The 18,004-nt window shown below is 36.8% G+C and overlaps 1 protein-coding gene across 1 annotated transcript in view; it reads left to right on the top strand.

The window, feature by feature from the left end:
- The window catches only part of LOC124082290 (UDP-glucuronosyltransferase 2B15-like), a 35,920-nt gene that overhangs the window by 15,076 nt on the left and 2,840 nt on the right, over positions 1 to 18,004 (top strand). The window contains exons 3-5 of the mRNA XM_046428751.2: positions 4,282 to 4,413; positions 12,549 to 12,636; positions 14,246 to 14,465. Coding sequence (XP_046284707.1) covers positions 4,282 to 4,413; positions 12,549 to 12,636; positions 14,246 to 14,465 — 440 coding nt within the window. The remainder of the gene's footprint in view (positions 1 to 4,281; positions 4,414 to 12,548; positions 12,637 to 14,245; positions 14,466 to 18,004) is intronic.

Here is an 18,004-nt window from a genome sequence, read left to right on the forward strand (position 1 = left end):
CGGACCATTTTCCAAAGGGGTATCACCCCACCCTCTAATATGCCCTGCTCAGAAGCAAAGTCAAGATCTTTGCCTAATTTATCCCAACTAGGCACAGTAAGGCTGCCCGAAAATGCAAACCACGGTGCAGCGATATCTATCTTCTGTAAAAATCTCTGTAAAGTACTATGTTTCACTTCCAGTCCCTTGGAACGTAACAGGCCATCTAGGGCCAGGAGAAGCGGACTTGAAGATGCGGCACCCATGACACAACAACAAAGGAAGCACAAAAAAAAGAAAGCGAAAGTAGAAGCGAAAGTACACAGTGCAGCTGCAATAAAATGTAAGGCTCTCTCTTTCATTACAGAGGAGCTGTCCCGCTTTGGTCACGGATCCCACTTACTAGGGACTAACCCCGCTTTGATCGCGGATCCCACTTACCTGGGACTAACCGGTGCACCACCCCTGACTGTTGAAAGTTCTGGTTCCCGGGTCTCGGCGCCACTTGTCGCGACCCCTTGCCCGCAAGGAAGACGCAACTCAGGAATCTTCTTTCAGCAGTTTATTCAGGCCCTTGATATTTCTTCTTCTTCTCTCTCTCGGATGCCCCTCCCAGCCTTAATAAAGCATCCCAAGCCCCAATGCAAAGCTGCCACGTGGAGCTTTCTCACAGGGTGGTGAAAAATTATGTGCCAACTTTCCCAGATAAGGAGTTGTTTGTCACAGACCACAGCGGAGCCAGCGTCATCTTGTAATGGCGACCATAGTCTGCAGAAACGGCAGAAGCGGCTCACCACACTGTATGTTAGGCATTTTAATTATAATGTGTTGTAGAAAGTTTCTTTATCTATCCTGTGTATTTGGGGTTCTATATCTGGATATATCCTTCTGTATCTGGGTATCTGTCTTATTCTCAAAGTTTGAAAAATTTTCTGTTATTATTTTCCTAAAGAGGCTATCAATTTCTCTTATCCTGCCTTTCACAATCCTCCTCAATTCCAATGGTTCTTAAATTTAATCTCTTAATGTTTTCCCAATATTCTTGTATGTTCTGGTCATGGTTACATATTTTCTTTACTTTAAAATTGCCTATATGTTCAAGGCTGACCATTTTTTCTTTTATATCTCAGATTCTGTCTTCAGCATTGTCTACTGTATTATAGAGATTTCAAACTGAACATTTTATTTATTTTGTCTTTCATTTCCAAGAGTCACATTTGGTTCTCTTTCAATATTTCTTATTTAATTTTTCATTTATATTCTATAATAACATCCTTAGTTCATTCAATTGTTTTTCTGTGTTCTCTAGGAATTCATTGATCATTTTTATAGTAAGTTTTAAAATTCTTTATCTGATATTTTATTTATTAAAATATCTTTGGGGTCAGTTGTTGGTGAATTATAAACTTTATGTGGTTTAATATTACCTTGCTTTTACATATTTGTTATAGACCTGTGTTGAATTTTATATATCTTTTAGATGGGGATATTTCTTTCACTCTATATAGGGCATTGTCTTTACTTTCCAACATGTCCTAGAATGATCTGGATTGAGGCACTCTTGTAAATGTGGTATTCATAGGCTTTGCATTAATTCTTTCTGATTTTGCTGTGGCAATGGATTTCCATAGGTGGAAGCTAAAAGCCCACCCCCAGCTGTTTCTACTTAAGGTGGCTTTATAAATAGTTTGTGTTTTTATCTTTGTATTAAAGTATAGACAGAGATTGAGTTTCATTAATTTGTATGTGGAGGAAGGTAAACTGTATTTTGGCTGAATTTATTTTAGCTGGAGACTTCTCTACCCTGTACTTGTAGTAACACTATAGATATCCAGTTACAGAATAGGTGGAATCAAACAATAGAAACAAATTATACAAACAATAAACAGCATTAAAATAAATAGTTGGATTCTACTATGACTTCTACAATGCCAATTGCTACCAAAAAAAAAAAAAAAACACAGAAATGGTGGGGTCAGCAATTGCCAATAACAACATCAACAATAACAAAATGGTGTATAACCATACTAGATACAGCATTAAAACAAGAAACAGGTATCAAGGATGTCATCCACATAAGTAATAATTTCAAGAGTGTTAATGGTGGAAACAGGACTTATATAAAACAATTAGTTCTAAAAGATGATGAAAAATACAGTTAAGAGGAAATGAAACATGATAGGAAGGAAGAAAAGGGTTTGCAATTTTCAAAAGTGAACAGAGAGAATGCAGCAGAAGTGTGGCAGGTGACAGTTATGAGGATGGAGGAGAAAAAAGAAAAAGTAAAGGAAGAGAGAAAAAGAAAATAGATTTTGGCTATCAGCAGGAGAAGAAAAGAGAGGAAGAGAAACGAACAAATAAAAACAATACAAAATGAACAAAAATATACAGATCAAAAATCCTAACCCTCAAAAGACAAGGCAAAGGAAATAACTACATTTTTAAAAAATGCTAAGAAAAAAAATGTAGATATATGTCCATGAACCACTGGAAGAACACACACACACACACACACACACACACACACACACACACACACAGAGGGAGAGAGAGAGAGAAAATAAGAAAAAGTAAAAATATTCTTAATGATAAATGAAAAAATAATTTCAACTGAAGTGGTCAAAATAGTCAGCAAGAATGGATGATCACCGACTATGCCCAACTATCTTTCTTTCCATTTCTTCTTAAGCTATGTAAGAAGAGCCAGAGCAAGGGATGGAATTTGTTATCCTCTTTCTCCTTGTGTTTGTCTCTGAGGTACCAGTTGGAGTTGCCTAAGGCTGTAGCTGTTTTAAACAAGTGACAGCTTTCCTTCTTACCAGTATGACATAGGATGGAATGGGAAGAACTGTTAGTTGGAGCTTTGCCTACACAGACAGATCTATGCACACCAAGCTGTGGTGTTGTATGAGGGGAGTCCTGATGGATGAGGCTTAGGTCTAATCAGAGCTCAAGGGCTTTGTTGGAAGTCTGATCTGAAGAGAGTAAATGGGACACACACCTAGGGCCTGGCAGTTGCTGATCTCTGTAGGGAGTCTGAATCTCAGCAGCCTCCCAAGAATTCTATTCATTTGGCTGTGTTAAGATGCTATTCCAAAATCCCAAATAAAACTCTGGGTTTTTTGAAGGAAAGACGAAGGATATGTTTTGGCCAGGGCCAAGGGAGAAGAAAGCAGACAGTTCTATGGCCCAAGACACTGAACACTGGTGGCAGGGGAGGAAGGACAGCTTAAAAACACAAAAAACACAAATAATGGGGGTGGAAGAGGCAAGTACAATCATAGGACACAATTCATAAAGTGGAAAGCACCAAGTTCTCAGAATCGGCACCTTTTTATACATAATCAGGAAGCAAACTTGCATTAGTTCCAGAGTTTAAATACATGTGGTCAGTGTGCAAGTGGGTGAGGGTAGAGATGTCAGCTCTGTGTGAGTGGGCTCATGCAGAAAGGGGGACCAGTTCTGCACAGGGTGAGATGTCTGAGCAAAATGCAGTCAGCCTGACTTAATTTTCAAATTATCCCATAACAGCAGGGGAGCTCATCCTCCATTTATTCTGAGGTCCACCAATATAGATCTCCCAGGCTTAGGCTCTGAGTATTTCTACACCTGCATTTTCAGATTCTCTACCCACTTCACCTGGTCACATGAACCACCAGTCTCAAAGGAAAAGTAAGTTGTGCTCCCACTTTGCTTTTTTGACTTGATTCCCCTGGAGTAAAATCTTCTCTGTGCCTGTTTCCCTTCCATTTAACTAGGTACTCACTAGGCCACACAGTAGGCATTGCAGCAGTGTTTGCTCTGATCTCCCAGTACTAGCAGCAGCTGAAGTATGGCCACTTCAAGATTACTCCACCTCATCTCTCCCCACCTAGTAAAGAAACATAATTTTTCAATCATCAGTGTACAGTGCATCCTCTGGATCAGCTAAGTTCAGGCTGCTTTTCTGATCTCAGGTTTTTTCATATCAAATATGTCCATTGTGTTTTTTTTCTCTGTGTTTTCCTTTCTCTGTGGTAGACAGCACCATTACTACTAGTACAGCCACTACCATAAATACTTTGGTTTCAATGTAGTCTTCTTTGTTTAATGAACCCAAACTTCTGAGTCTCTGAGATAACTCTGATTGTCCAGTACTGAATTTTAGTGAAATCCTTCTTTCACCTACCTCACTAAGAAGCAGTATTCTCACTACTTGTATTTTGATCCTTGGAGGAATTAAGAAGGCAGCCTTCCTCTAATCTGCCATCTTCTATTCCATCATGTTAAACTTTTTTAATGGAGCAAATGATTTATTCACAGGAAATGGAAGAATTTGTACAGAGTTCTGGAGAAAATGGTATTGTGGTGTTTTCTCTGGGGACAATGGTTTCTAACATGCCAGAAGAGAAAGCCAATATGATTGCATTTGCTCTTGCACAGATTCCACAAAAGGTAAGAGATAGTGCCCTCTTAATGTATAAGTATGAAAAAGTCTGTTAAACTTTATAAAATTTACAAAGGATTTAATTAAAGATGCATCCTTTCTTAAAAAAAAAAACCTATCATGGTATATATAATTCATGATATATACATATATATACATTTTATATATACATTCTTTTATATTTTTTTTTCACAGATTCACTGTGAGATTTTAATTCTAAGGGTATCACACCATTTACACAGATACTACATTCTTCCCTGCCACTTCTTCCTTTTCCGTGCAGGATTCCTGAGGGCACCATATACACAGCAAACGTTATCAGAAAGCTATAAAAAGTTAACTCATAACTGGACCACCACAATAATATTAATCAGGTATTGGAAAAGGCTAAGTTTTACCATGATTTTAGATATCTTATGCAATCCCTTGTTCCTTCCTTAAGAATAAGCTTCTTGGAATCATATTCCACCTCATCTCTGGCCCAGAACATTGGAGTATGCCAAACGTGTGCTGAACCTCGGAAACTATGAGTTCAAAATACTCCCATAAAAAAATAGGTTTCCTTAATGAACTGTTCCTGGAGTTTTGAGGAGAAAGGCTACCCAGAGTTGAACAAGCCTTAAACCCTGACTCTAAATTCACACTCAGTCACATGTATTTGCAGAAAAACAAACAAACAAACAAAAAACAGCTTGCACTAACAGATAATGTCTGAGGAAGGAAAATATTTTAATATGTGTAGAGATTAGCCCTCCCTCAAAGTGGACCCTGTGCATTATTAAATGTGCCCCAAAGAACTTTGCTTCTAAAATATCAGATTAACACCTTTGAAGGAGAAACAAGACAGTCTAAGGAAGAGTTAAGCAGAAGCAAGCCTAGCATGGGGTGGAATTCAGGAGATGCAGCTCCATAAAATGCTTTAATACCACATTTTCTACATACAGAATGCTCTTGTGGTCTTTGGGTGATAGCCATTTACTTTGTAGTTTTCTATCTGATATAGTCTTCTCTTAATCACCCAAGCGTTTTTCTTTTCTGCAGAACTAAAGTTACTTTGCTATTCACATTGCATATAGAAATTAAGCACGTAGAAAGTATACTCCAGTTCATGAAGTCTGCTTTCAATTTCCAAAGTCAACTCCTTGTTTTGGTTTTAGGCATAAAAATATCTTGAATCTGTATGAGACTACCACCAAGACTTTGTAGTACATCATTAAATAACAAACAGTTTTTAAAAATCTAGTGACATCAAAATTTTGCACTTTATTTCAAAACCCATGTAATTATTTACAAATTGCTAATAAGCTAATATCCACCAATATTGATAAAAGTATAGGTTAAATTGATAAAGTGTGGGTTACAGTTCACATGTGCCAGTGAAATGCTTCTTGTAGTTACTGCTTAGTAAAATGCCAACTAAAACAAGTTACATGTAACTCCTCATTAGAATTCATTTATTTCTCACAAGTAACTGACTGTATTGTTTTGCTTTTGTGTATTAAAAAAACAAAATGCCAAACTGAAATAAGTACCTTAAAGAACTAATGAATATATGTAATGTCCAATCTATGTCACTCAAAAGAAACAAACCTGATAATATTAATTTTAAAAATGAAAGCTAGGGTAAAATACATTAAACAAAATAAATGTGGAGTGGCCCGCGGTGGGACAGAGCTTCCAATCACTCCTGCAAGGTAGGCGGGCCTGCGACCCACCGGCAGAAGAGGGCCTGCTGAGAGGCAGAGCCGCCCCCTCCCCCTGCACCGGCAAGGTAGACGGAACTGTGACCACCCACAGAACAGGCCCAGCGGCCTGCTGAGGGGCAGAGCCACCCCCCAACCCCCCGCGCCTGCCAGGTAGGTGGAACTGTGACCACCGACAGAAAAGGCCCAGTGGCCCGCGGAGGGGCAGAGCTTCCAATCACTCCTGCAAGGTAGGCGGGCCTGCAACCCACCGGCAGAAGAGGAGCAGCGGCCTGCTGCGAGGCAGAGCCGCCCCCTCCCCCTGCGCCTGCAAGGTAGACGGAACTGTGACCACCATCAGAACAGGTCAGACCTGCAACCGACAGACAGAACAGGCCCAGTGGCCTGAGGAAGGGTAGAGCCGCCCCCCCCCCACGCCTGCAAGGTAGGCGGACCTGCGACCCACTGGCAGAACAGCCCCAGAGGCCTGCAGAGGGCCAGTGCCGCTGCCTGCACCTGCAAAGTAGGCAGAACTGCGAACACCAACAGAACAAGCCTAGCGGCCCGCAGAGGGACAGAGCCGCCGCCCGCACCTGCAAGGTAGGCGGACCTGCTACCGACCGGCAGAGCAGGCCCAGTGGCCTGCCGGCGTGGTAGGCACATTGCCCCAATTGGAGGAGGGGCAGAGCCGCCGCCCACGCCTGCGAGGGAGACTTTGCAACTATACAAGACCAATATAAATATATAGGGGGAAAATTCAATAGCACAACAGTTTCACCAAGTAGAAAGGAACGCGAACAGTATGAAGAGACAAGGAAAGAAAGGACCACAAGCAATGCAGGTCAACTCAACTTTAGAAGAGGTAATAGCTGCAGCAGATGGAATGTCAGATAAAGAATTCAGGATATACATGCTTCAGATGATCTGGAGTCTCAAGGAAGACATCAGACAGCAAAATCAGACAATGAAAGATCACTTCAACAATGAATTACATAAACAAATCCAAGAAGCAAAAGATCAATTATACAGGGAGATAGAGGTTATAAAAAACAAACAAACAGAAATCCTAGAAATGCAGGAAGCAATAAACCAACTTAAAAACTCAATTGAGAATACTACCAGCAGAGTAGAACACTTAGAAGATAGAACATCAGACAATGAAGATAAAGTATTTCAACTGGAAAAGAACATAGACAGCTCAGCAAGACTGTTAAGAAACCATAAGCAGAACATCCAAGAAATATGGGATAACATCAAGAGACCAAATTTAACAGTCATTGGGATACAGGAAGGGACGGAGTTTCAAACCAAAGGAATGAGCAATCTATTCAATGAAATAATACAAGAAAACTTCCCAGACTTGAAGAATGAGACAGAATCCCAAATCCTAGAAGCCTACAGGACCCCGAATGTGCAAAATCATAAGAGACCCACACCTAGACACATTATAATGAAGATGCCCAACATACAGAATAAGGAGAGAGTTTTAAAAGCTACAAGAGAAAGGAAGCAGATCACATTTAGGGGTAAGCCAATCAGGATAACAGCTGATCTTTCAACACAGACTGTGAAAGCTAGAAGATCCTGGAATAACATATTTCAAACACTGAAAGAAAATGGGTTCCAACCAAGAATTGTGTTTCCAGCGAAATTAAGCTTCAGGATGGAAGATGAAATTAAAACCTTCCAGATAAACAAAAGTTAAAAGAATATGCAGCTAGAAAACCATCTCTTCAAAACATCCTCGGCAAAACATTACAGGAAGAGGAAATGGAAAATAACAATGAAAACCAACAGTGGGAGGTAGGACAGTAAAGGGGGGAAAAATAATCAAAGAGGAAAACAAACCATGTTTAGTAACAGAAATAAACATATATGGCTGGAAGAACAACCCATATCTCAATAATAACCCTAAATGTTAATGGCTTAAACTCACCAATCAAGAGACACAGGCTAGTAGAATGGATCACAAAACAAGACCCAACAATATGCTGCCTACAGGAGACGCATTTGATAGGAAAAGACATACATAGGCTGAAGGTGAAAGGTTGGGAAAAATCATATCACTCATATGGACTTAGGAAACAAGCAGGAGTGTCCATACTCATATCAAATAAAATAGATTTCAAGCCAAAGTTAATCAAAAGGGATAAAGAGGGACACTACATACTGCTTAAGGGAACCATATACCAACAAGACATAACAATCATAAATATATATGCCCCAAACAATGGTGCAGCTATGTTCATCAAACAAACTCTTCTCAAGTTCAAGAGTCTAATAGACCACCATACAATAATCATGGGAGACTTCAACACACCTCTCTCGCCACTGGACAGATCTTCCAAACAAAAGTTGAATAAGGAAACTATAGAACTCAATAACACAATTAATAACCTAGACTTAATTGACATATATAGAATGTACCACCCAACATCAAGGAGTTACACTTTTTTCTCAGCAGCACATGGATCCTTCTCAAAAATAGATCATATATTATGTCACAGGGCAACTCTTAGACAATATAAAGGAGTAGAGATAATACCATGCATCCTATCTGATCATAATGGAATGGAACTGAAAATCAACAATAAAAGAAGGAAGGAAAAAGAATACATCACTTGGAGAATGAACAATGGGTTACTGAATGATCAATGGGTTATTGAAGACATCAAGGAGGAAATTAAAAAATTCTTAGAGATAAATGAAAACACAGACACAACATATCGGAATCTATGGGACACATTGAAAGCAGTTCTAAGAGGAAAATTCATTGCTTGGAGTTCATTCCTTAAAAAAAGAAAAAAAACAACAAATAAATGATCTCATACTTCATCTCAAAATCCCTGAAAAAGAAGAGCAAAACAACAGCAAAAGAAGTAGAAGGCAAGAAATAATTAAAATCAGAGCTGAAATTAATGAAATCGAAACAAAAGAAACAATTGAAAAAATTGACAAAACTAAAAGTTGGTTCTTTGAAAAAATAAACAAAATCGACAGACCCTTAGCCCTGCTAGCGAAGAGAAGAAGAGAGAGAACACAAATTACTAGCATATGGGATGAAAAAGGCAATATCACAACAGACACTTCAGATATACAGAAGATAATCAAAAATTATTTTGAATCCTTATACTCCAATAAATTAGAAGATAGTGAAGGCATAGATAAATTTCTTAAGTCATATGATCTGCCCAGATTGAGTCAGGAGGATAAAGACAACCTAAACAGACCAATATCAATTGAGGAAATAGAAGAAACCATCAAAATACTACCAACTAAGAAAAACCCAGGACCGGATGGGTATACAGCAGAGTTTTACAAAACCTTTAAAGAAGAACTAATACCAATACTTTTCAAGCTACTTCAGGAAATAGAAAAAGAGGGAGAACTTCCAAATTCATTCTACGAGGCCAACATCACCCTGATACTTAAACCAGACAAAGACACTTCAAAGAAAGAAAACTACAGACCAATATCTCTAATGAACCTAGATGCAAAAATCCTCAATAAAATTCTGGTGAATCAGACACAAAAACATATCAAAAAAATTGTGCACCATGATCAAGTAGGATTCATCCCTGGGATGCAAGGCTGGTTCAATATACGGAAATCAATAAATGTTATTCACCACATCAATAGACTTAAAAATAAGAACCATATGATCATCTCGATAGATGCGGAAAAAGCATGCGACAAAGTACAGCATCCCTTTATGTTCAAAACTCTAGAAAAACTAGGGATAACAGGAACATACCTCAATATTGTAAAAGCAATCTATGCTAAGCCTCAGGTTAGCATCATTCTGAATGGAGAAAAATTGAAGGCATTCCCTCTAAAATCTGAAACAAGACAGGGATGCCCTCTCTCACCACTTCTGTTCAACATAGTTCTCGAAACGCTGGCCAGAGCAATTAGACAGACGAAAGAAATTAAAGGCATACAAATAGGAAAAGAAGACTTAAATTATCACTATTTGCAGATGACATGATTCTATACCTAGCAGACCCAAAAGGCTCTACAAAGAAACTATTAGAGCTAATAAATGAATTCAGCAAAGTGGCAGGATATAAAATCAACACGCATAAATCAAAGCCATTCCTGTATATCAGCGACAAATCCTCTGAAATGGAAATGAGGACAACCACTCCATTCAAAATATCTTCAAAAAAAAATAAAATACTTGGGAATCAACCTAACAAAAGAGGTGAAAGACTTATACAATGAAAACTACAGAATCCTAAAGAGAGAAATAGAAGAAGATCTTAGAAGATGGAAAAATATACCCTGTTCATGGATAGGCAGAACTAACATCATCAAAATGGCGATATTACCAAAAGTTCTCTATAGGTTTAATGCAATGCCAATCAAAATCCCAATGGCAAATCTTGTAGAAATAGAGAAAGCAATCATGAAATTCATATGGAAAAATAAACGACCCAGAATAGCAAAAACAATGCTAAGCAGGAAGTGTGAATCAGGCGGTATAGCGATACCAGACTTCAAACTATACTACAGAGCAATAGTAACAAAAAACAGCATGGTACTGGTACCAAAACAGGCGGGTGGACCAATGGTACAGAATAGAGGACACAGAAACCAATCCCCAAAACTACAACTACCTTATATTTGATAAAGGGGCTAAAAGCATGCAATGGAGGAAGGATAGCATCTTCAACAAATGGTGCTGGGAAAACTGGAAATCCATATGCAACAAAATGAAACTGAATCCCTTTCTCTCGCCATGCACAAAAGTGAATTCAAAATGGATCAAGGAGCTTGATATCAAATCAGAGACACGCCGTCTGATAGAAGAAAAATTTGGCTACGATCTACATACTGTGGGGTCGGGCTCCAAATTCCTCAATAGGACACCCATAGCACAAAAGTTAATAACTAGAATCAACAAATGGGACTTACTCAAACTAAAAAGTTTTTTCTCAGCAAAAGAAACAATAGGAGAGGTAAATATAGAGCCTACATCCTGGGAACAAATCTTTACTCCTCACACTTCAGATAGAGCCCTAATATCCAGAGTATACAAAGAACTCAAAAAATTAGACAATAAGAGAACAAACAACCCAATCAACAAATGGGCCAAGGACCTGAACAGACACTTCTCAGAGGAGGACATACAATCAATCAACAAGTACATGAAAAAATGCTCACCATCTCTAGCAGTCAGAGAAATGCAAATCAAAACCACCCTAAGATACCATCTCACTCCAGTTAGATTGGCAGCCATTATGAAGTCAAACAACAACAAGTGCTGGCGAGGATGTGGGGAAAAGGGTACACTTGTACATTGCTGGTGGGACTGCAAATTGGTGCAGCCAATTTGGAAAGCAGTATGGAGATTTCTTGGAAAGCTGGGAATGGAGCCACCATTTGACCCAGCTATTCCCCTTCTCGGTCTATTCCCTAAAGACCTAAAAAGAACATGCTACAGGGACACTGCTACATTGATGTTCATAGCAGCACAATTCACAATAGCAAGACTGTGGAACCAACCTAGATGCCCTTCAATAGATGAATGGATAAAAAAAAATGTGGCATTTATACACAATGGAGTATTACTCTGCATTAAAAAATGACAAAATCATAGAATTTGCAGGGAAATGGATGGCATTAGAGCAGATTATGCTAAGTGAAGCTAGCCAATCCCTAAAAAACAAATGCCAAATGTCTTCTTTGATATAAGGAGAGTAACTAAGAACAGAGTAGGGTCGAAGAGCATGAGAAGAAGATTAACATTAAACAGGGATGAGAGGTGGGAGGGAAAGGGAGAGAGAAGGGAAATTGCATGGAAATGGAAGGAAACCCTCAGAGGTATACAAAAGTACATACAAGAGGAAGTGAGGGGAAAGGGAAAAATAATACAAATAAAAAATAATACAAATAAAAAAATAATACAAATGAATGTCAGTAGAGGGGGCAGAGAGAGAAGAGGGGAGGGGAGGGGAGGGGAGGGGGGATAGTATAGGATAGGAAAGGCAGCAGAATACAACAGACACTAGTATGGCATATGTAAGTCAATGGATGTGTAACTGATGTGATTCTGCAATCTGTATATGGGGTAAAAATGGGAGCTCATAACCCACTTGAATCAAAGTGTGAAATGTGATATATCAAGAACTATGTAATGTTTTGAACAGCCAACAATAAAAAATTAAAAAAAAAAATAAATAAAAATAAATAAAGCCTTCATGGGCCTTTTTCCTTTGTTAGAGATTGGACCCATCAGGTCCTGTCCACCCACCAGGCCCTAGCTGTGGAAAATAAATAAATAAATAAATGTGGACTTTTACTTTAGATTTTAGGAATTCTCATTGTTTAAAATTGTTTGTATTCATTTCATTATGTGTGAAATATTGAACTATATGATCTCTTAAATTTTTAGAATTCAAACATATTATATCTTTAATCTTTAAATCATAGAATAAGATACTTTCTTTACCAAACAGGTCATATGGAGATTTAATGGCAAGAAGCCAGATAAATTAGGACCCAACACTCAGATATACGAATGGATCCCCCAGAATGACCTTCTTGGTAAGACTCTGAGATAAATCCTGAAAACGTGAGTACAGTCAATCTGGATGCTCACAGTTCAACAGGAAACATTTTATTGAATACTTGTTATTTTTAAAAAATCAAACACAATGTTCAACATTTAAAATATTATTTTCCAGACCCATGGATGGTTTGGAAAAGCAAAGTAAAAAGCTTCAATTTTATTATATACAGAATCCAAGTTATCTTTATTTCTGGTGCAATTACCTCTGCAAGAATTTTTCAGTCAGTTCCTGGATTGTCTCTCTGTCTTGTTTTACATCTCTTTTAAAAATATATTTTTTCCCATTCCCCTCACAACCTCTTATATGTAATTTTGTATAACAATGAGGGTCTCCCTCCATTACCATGCAATTTCCCTTTTCTCTCCCTTTCCATCCCACCTCATGTATCTGTTTAATGTTAATCTGTTCTTCCTGCTCTTCCTCCCTGCTCTGTTCTTAGTTGCTCTCATTATATCAAAGAAGACATTTGGTATTTGTTTTTTAGGGATTGGCTAGCTTCACTAAGCATAATCTGCTCTAGTGCCATCCATTTCCCTGCAAATTCTATGATAAACAAGGAGAGATATGAATTACAGTGGATGGGGTAGAGAGAGAAGATGGGAGGGGAGGGAGGGGGGATGGTAGAGGATAGGAAAGGTAGCAGAATACAACAGTTACTAATAGGGCATTATGTAAAAATGTGGATGTGTAACCGATGTGATACTGCAAGCTGTATTTGGGGTAAAATTGGGAGTTCATAACCAACTTGAATCTAATGTATGAAATATGATATGTCAAGAGCTTTATAATGTTTTGAACAACCAATAAAAAAAATTTAAAAAAAAAAATATATATATATATTTTAATTGTAGATGGGTACAATATCTTTGTTTATTTTTTATGTGGTACTGAGGATCAAACCAAGTAGTTCACACACACAAGGCAAGCACTCTACCACTGAGCCACAACCCTAGCCCCTTAGTTTACATCTTTCACTCATTCTTTCCCCTCTTGCTGAAGTATTTCAAATACCACTCGAAAGTAACTGCCAGTTTTTTTTTTTTTAATTAACAGCAATTCTTTATTTTCTATAGAAATGAATGCACAATCTTTATTATGAAGTGATAACACATTTCATAATGAAGTGTTGTCTCTCTTTTCTCTGATTTCAGTACCATCACCATTCTACTTCCTGCTGCTTTGGACATGCTACATAGCAAACTTAGTGACTTCAGTTTTTGGGTTTTTTCTTAATGAGAAAATGTGCTAACATGTCCTTCATGACTGTATTTTTCATTAGTACATGTTGATTCCTTTACTCAAAAAATGTTCTATTTTTTTACTACCTATCAATCTTGTGTTCAATTATCAAGTCTCAAGTCATATATTCCCTCTTTCATGTAGTTTTCACTTAGCACTCCAGTGGACATAGGTGCTTGTTCCTCTGAGATATGAAAAAATAATAATAATTCAGGGCAAGATAATGGTTACAATAAACTATTATCTAAAATACACTGCTCCCTCTAATGTCTTATAATACACATTTCTCATTTCATTTCTAAGATTTTTAATTAATAATTTTTCTGACATTGACTCAATCCTAGGTCATCCAAAAACAAAAGCTTTTATAACTCATGGTGGAACCAATGGCGTCTATGAGGCAGTCTACCATGGTGTCCCTATGGTGGGCATTCCTTTGTTTGCGGATCAACCTGATAACATTGCTCATGTGAAGGCCAAGGGAGCAGCTATTAGATTGGACTACAGAACACTTACAAGTGCAGATCTTCTCAAGGCCTTGAGGATGGTCATTAATGACCCTTCGTAAGTACAACTTTGACATTGGTTAGTTTTCATAGTAGGATTGTCTTCTCATCAATGAGTATAAGTTTTATCCCATTTTTTAGGAGGGTAGTTTTGAAAGAATTTAAAAGATTTAATCCATATTAAATCTTATTTATTTCAAACCAGTTTAATCAGTACGATTTCAGAGTTGTAGACAGCTTCAAATATAGGTATGTCATATTCACAGTAATTTATCAATTCATCAGTTTATGGACATTTTTGTTGTTTTCAATTTCAATCATTATGAACAATGGGTACAACTTTGTATAAACATAAGTATTCATTTCTTCTGATAATTCCTAATAGAAGTGATGGGTCATATGTTAATTTTATATGTATTAAGATCTTCCAAACTGTTTTACAAACTAGTTGCAAAATTTTCTGCAGCATCCAAGCAACATAAGAGTTACAATCTCTCCATATCATTATTAGCATTTATCACCTGTTTCTTTGACTATAGCCAATCTAGTGACTAGGATTGTAGCTCACTGTGGTCTTGACTTGCATTTCCATTATAGCTAAAGAGCATTGCTTTATGTGCTTATTGGTCATTCACTTATATTCTTGAGAGAAATGTCAGTTCCAATTATTTACTCATTTTTAATCAGGTTATTTATATTTTAATTATTGATGATAATATTTCACCATATTTTATCTCATCAGATATATGAATTTCAAGTATTTTTCTAACATTCCATATGGTTGACTTTTTAAATTTATGGTAACTTTTGAAGTACAATAAAATTTTCTACATGACATTTGATAAAACAAAACTTCAGTTATTAACCTTTTCCATACTGCAAAGATAAATGGGAGTTATATCTCAGTAGAATGACTATCTTCAATTCAGCTCTCATTTCTCCTTTCAGAATATTATATTTTAGGAAGGTATCACTTAAAGGACAAGTTCAAAATTACATTTCCAAGAAGAAAATAGTAGGACAATGAATAATAAAAATACTCTGAAAGAAGTAAAGAAAGAATAGAAAAAGAGCCATAAAAATGGAAAAGAAAATACAGATTAAAACATCAGACTTAAATATGAATATATCAGTTAATACATTATGTCCTAGAAGACTTTGTAGTACCCTAACAATCTCTCCCCCTCCTCTCCTGATCCTTTCCTTCTTGTATAATAGTCTTGCTGTTACTTATATATTACATCACCCTGCCAGATTCCATATATCAGGGAAAATACACAATATTTGTCCGATTTTTTAATTTATTTCATTTAATATTAGAATTTCTAATTTCATCTCTTTTCCTACAAATGACATAATTTCATTCTTTATGGCTCAAATAATTCTGTGTGTGTGTGTGTGTGTGATATATATCACATTTTCTTTATCCACTCATATGTTGATGGAAATCTGGGCTGATTCTATAATCTAGCCACTGTGAATGTGCCATGAAGAGTGTAAATATGCAGGCATCACTCTACTATGATAACTTTAATTCCTTTCAGTATATACCCAACAGTAGTATACCTTCATTATATGTTAGTTCTATATTTAGTTTTTTGAGGAAATTCTACCCTCGTGTCTATAGTGAATGCATTACTTTCCATTTCCACCAACAGTGTATAAATGGTTCTTTTTCCCTGAATCTTTTGCCAGCAGTTATTGTTACTTGGATTCCTGATGATAGTCATTCTTACTGGGCTGAGATGGAATCTCAGTGTAGTATTATTTTGCATGTTCTTACTGGTTAAAGATGTTGAACATTTTTTTCATAATTTGTATTAGTCAGATTTTGTTGCTGTGACAAAAATACCTGACAGGAAAAAAATTAACTTAGAGGAGGAAAACTTTATTTTGGATCATGGTTTTAGAGATTCAGTTCACAATCAGCCAACTCAATTACTGTGGGCCGAGATGAGGTTGAAAATCACAGCAGAACATCATGGCAGAGGAAAGCTACTCAGCTCATGGCAATCAGGAATCAGAGAAAGGGAGTTATAGGGACTCAGGGGCAAAATATAATCCCCAAGTTCACATCCCCAGTGATCTACTTCTTCCAGCCACATCCTGGATACAGTTACTACAAAGTAATACATCACTTCCATTCAAATACATTAGTCCACTGATGAGACTATACCTCTCATCATCTAATTATCTCACTTTAAATATTCCTGTGATGTCACATGAGCTATTGGGGGGTAACTATATTCAAACCATAACATGTCTGTTCAGCTCATTGGCCTATTCATTTACTGGTTTATTTGGAGAATATTATGGTATTAAGACTTTTGAATTCCTTATACATTTTGAATATTAATCCTGTCTGAAGAGGAGAGGGCAAAATGTTTATCCTATTCTGTAGGCTGCTTCTTCACTGTGATGATTATTTTCTTTACTATGCAGAAGCATTTTAATTTGGTGCAGTCCCATTTATTGATGTTTCTTATAACTTTCAGAATTATAGGAGTTCTCTTGAAAAACTCATTGCCTGTTCCTATGTCATGAAGTCTTTCTTTGTGTAGTTTCAATGTTTTAGATCTTATACTCAGGTCATTGATCTATTTTGTGTTTATTCTTGTTCAGGGTCAGAGTTAGGGATCACATTGCAAAGTTCTACATGTGGATATCCAGTTTTACCAGCACCATTTTGAGAAAAGGCTATCATTTCTCCAGCATACATTTTTGGCACCTTTCTCAAGAATCAGATGGTTATAACTCTATGGGTTTATTTCTTGAGTCTATTGTATTCCATTGGTCTGTATCTGTTTTATAATTACAATATTATTTTTATTACTGTGGCTCTCTAGGCTATATGAAATTGGATATTGTGATACTTCTAGCTTTTTTCCTTTTGCTCAAATTTTTTGACTATTCAGTCTTTTGTACTTCCATATGGATTTTATGATTGTTTTTCTTAGTTTTGTGAGGACTTTCACTTATATATATTTTTTGTTTTAATTAGTTACATATGACAGTACAATGACTGAAACCAATAAAATTCCTGACAAAATATAATACGTTGACAGAAATTTTATCAAAAATCAGTAGATTGGTTTCAGTCAGATGGCCATTTCAACAGTATTCATTCTGCTGATTTATGAACCAAATAAATCTTTCCATATTATAGTATATTTTTTCTTCCATATTCCATAATTTTTATTATGGAATATGAAAGAAGACTTTCACCTCTTCTATTAGGATTATTCCTAGTTATTTATCTTTGGAACTATTGCTAAAGAAATTTCTGATTTCTTTCTCAGTGAGTTTGCTGTTTATGTATTAGACAAGTTATTGAGTTTTGTGTGATGATTTGTATCCTATTACTTTTCTGAATTTGTATTTTACCATCAGATCTAAGTCTTCCAGTGGATTCTTTAGGATCTTCTAAATGGCAGATCATATCATGTGCAAACCCTATGTCATTGATCCAATTAGTGGGTACATTAGTGTCCTCATTTCACATACCTTCAAGTTAATTATGATATTTCCAGGTGATCACTTAGGATATGTGCATTTATCTTGTATTGTGGGGGGATTATTAGAGAAAATATAATGTGG

This window comes from Marmota monax, unplaced genomic scaffold (genome assembly GCF_021218885.2).
Source record: "Marmota monax isolate L192 unplaced genomic scaffold, Marmota_monax_Labrador192_F-V1.1 WCK01_AAM20220418_F8-fsc00132, whole genome shotgun sequence".
Lineage (NCBI taxonomy): Eukaryota > Metazoa > Chordata > Mammalia > Rodentia > Sciuridae > Marmota > Marmota monax.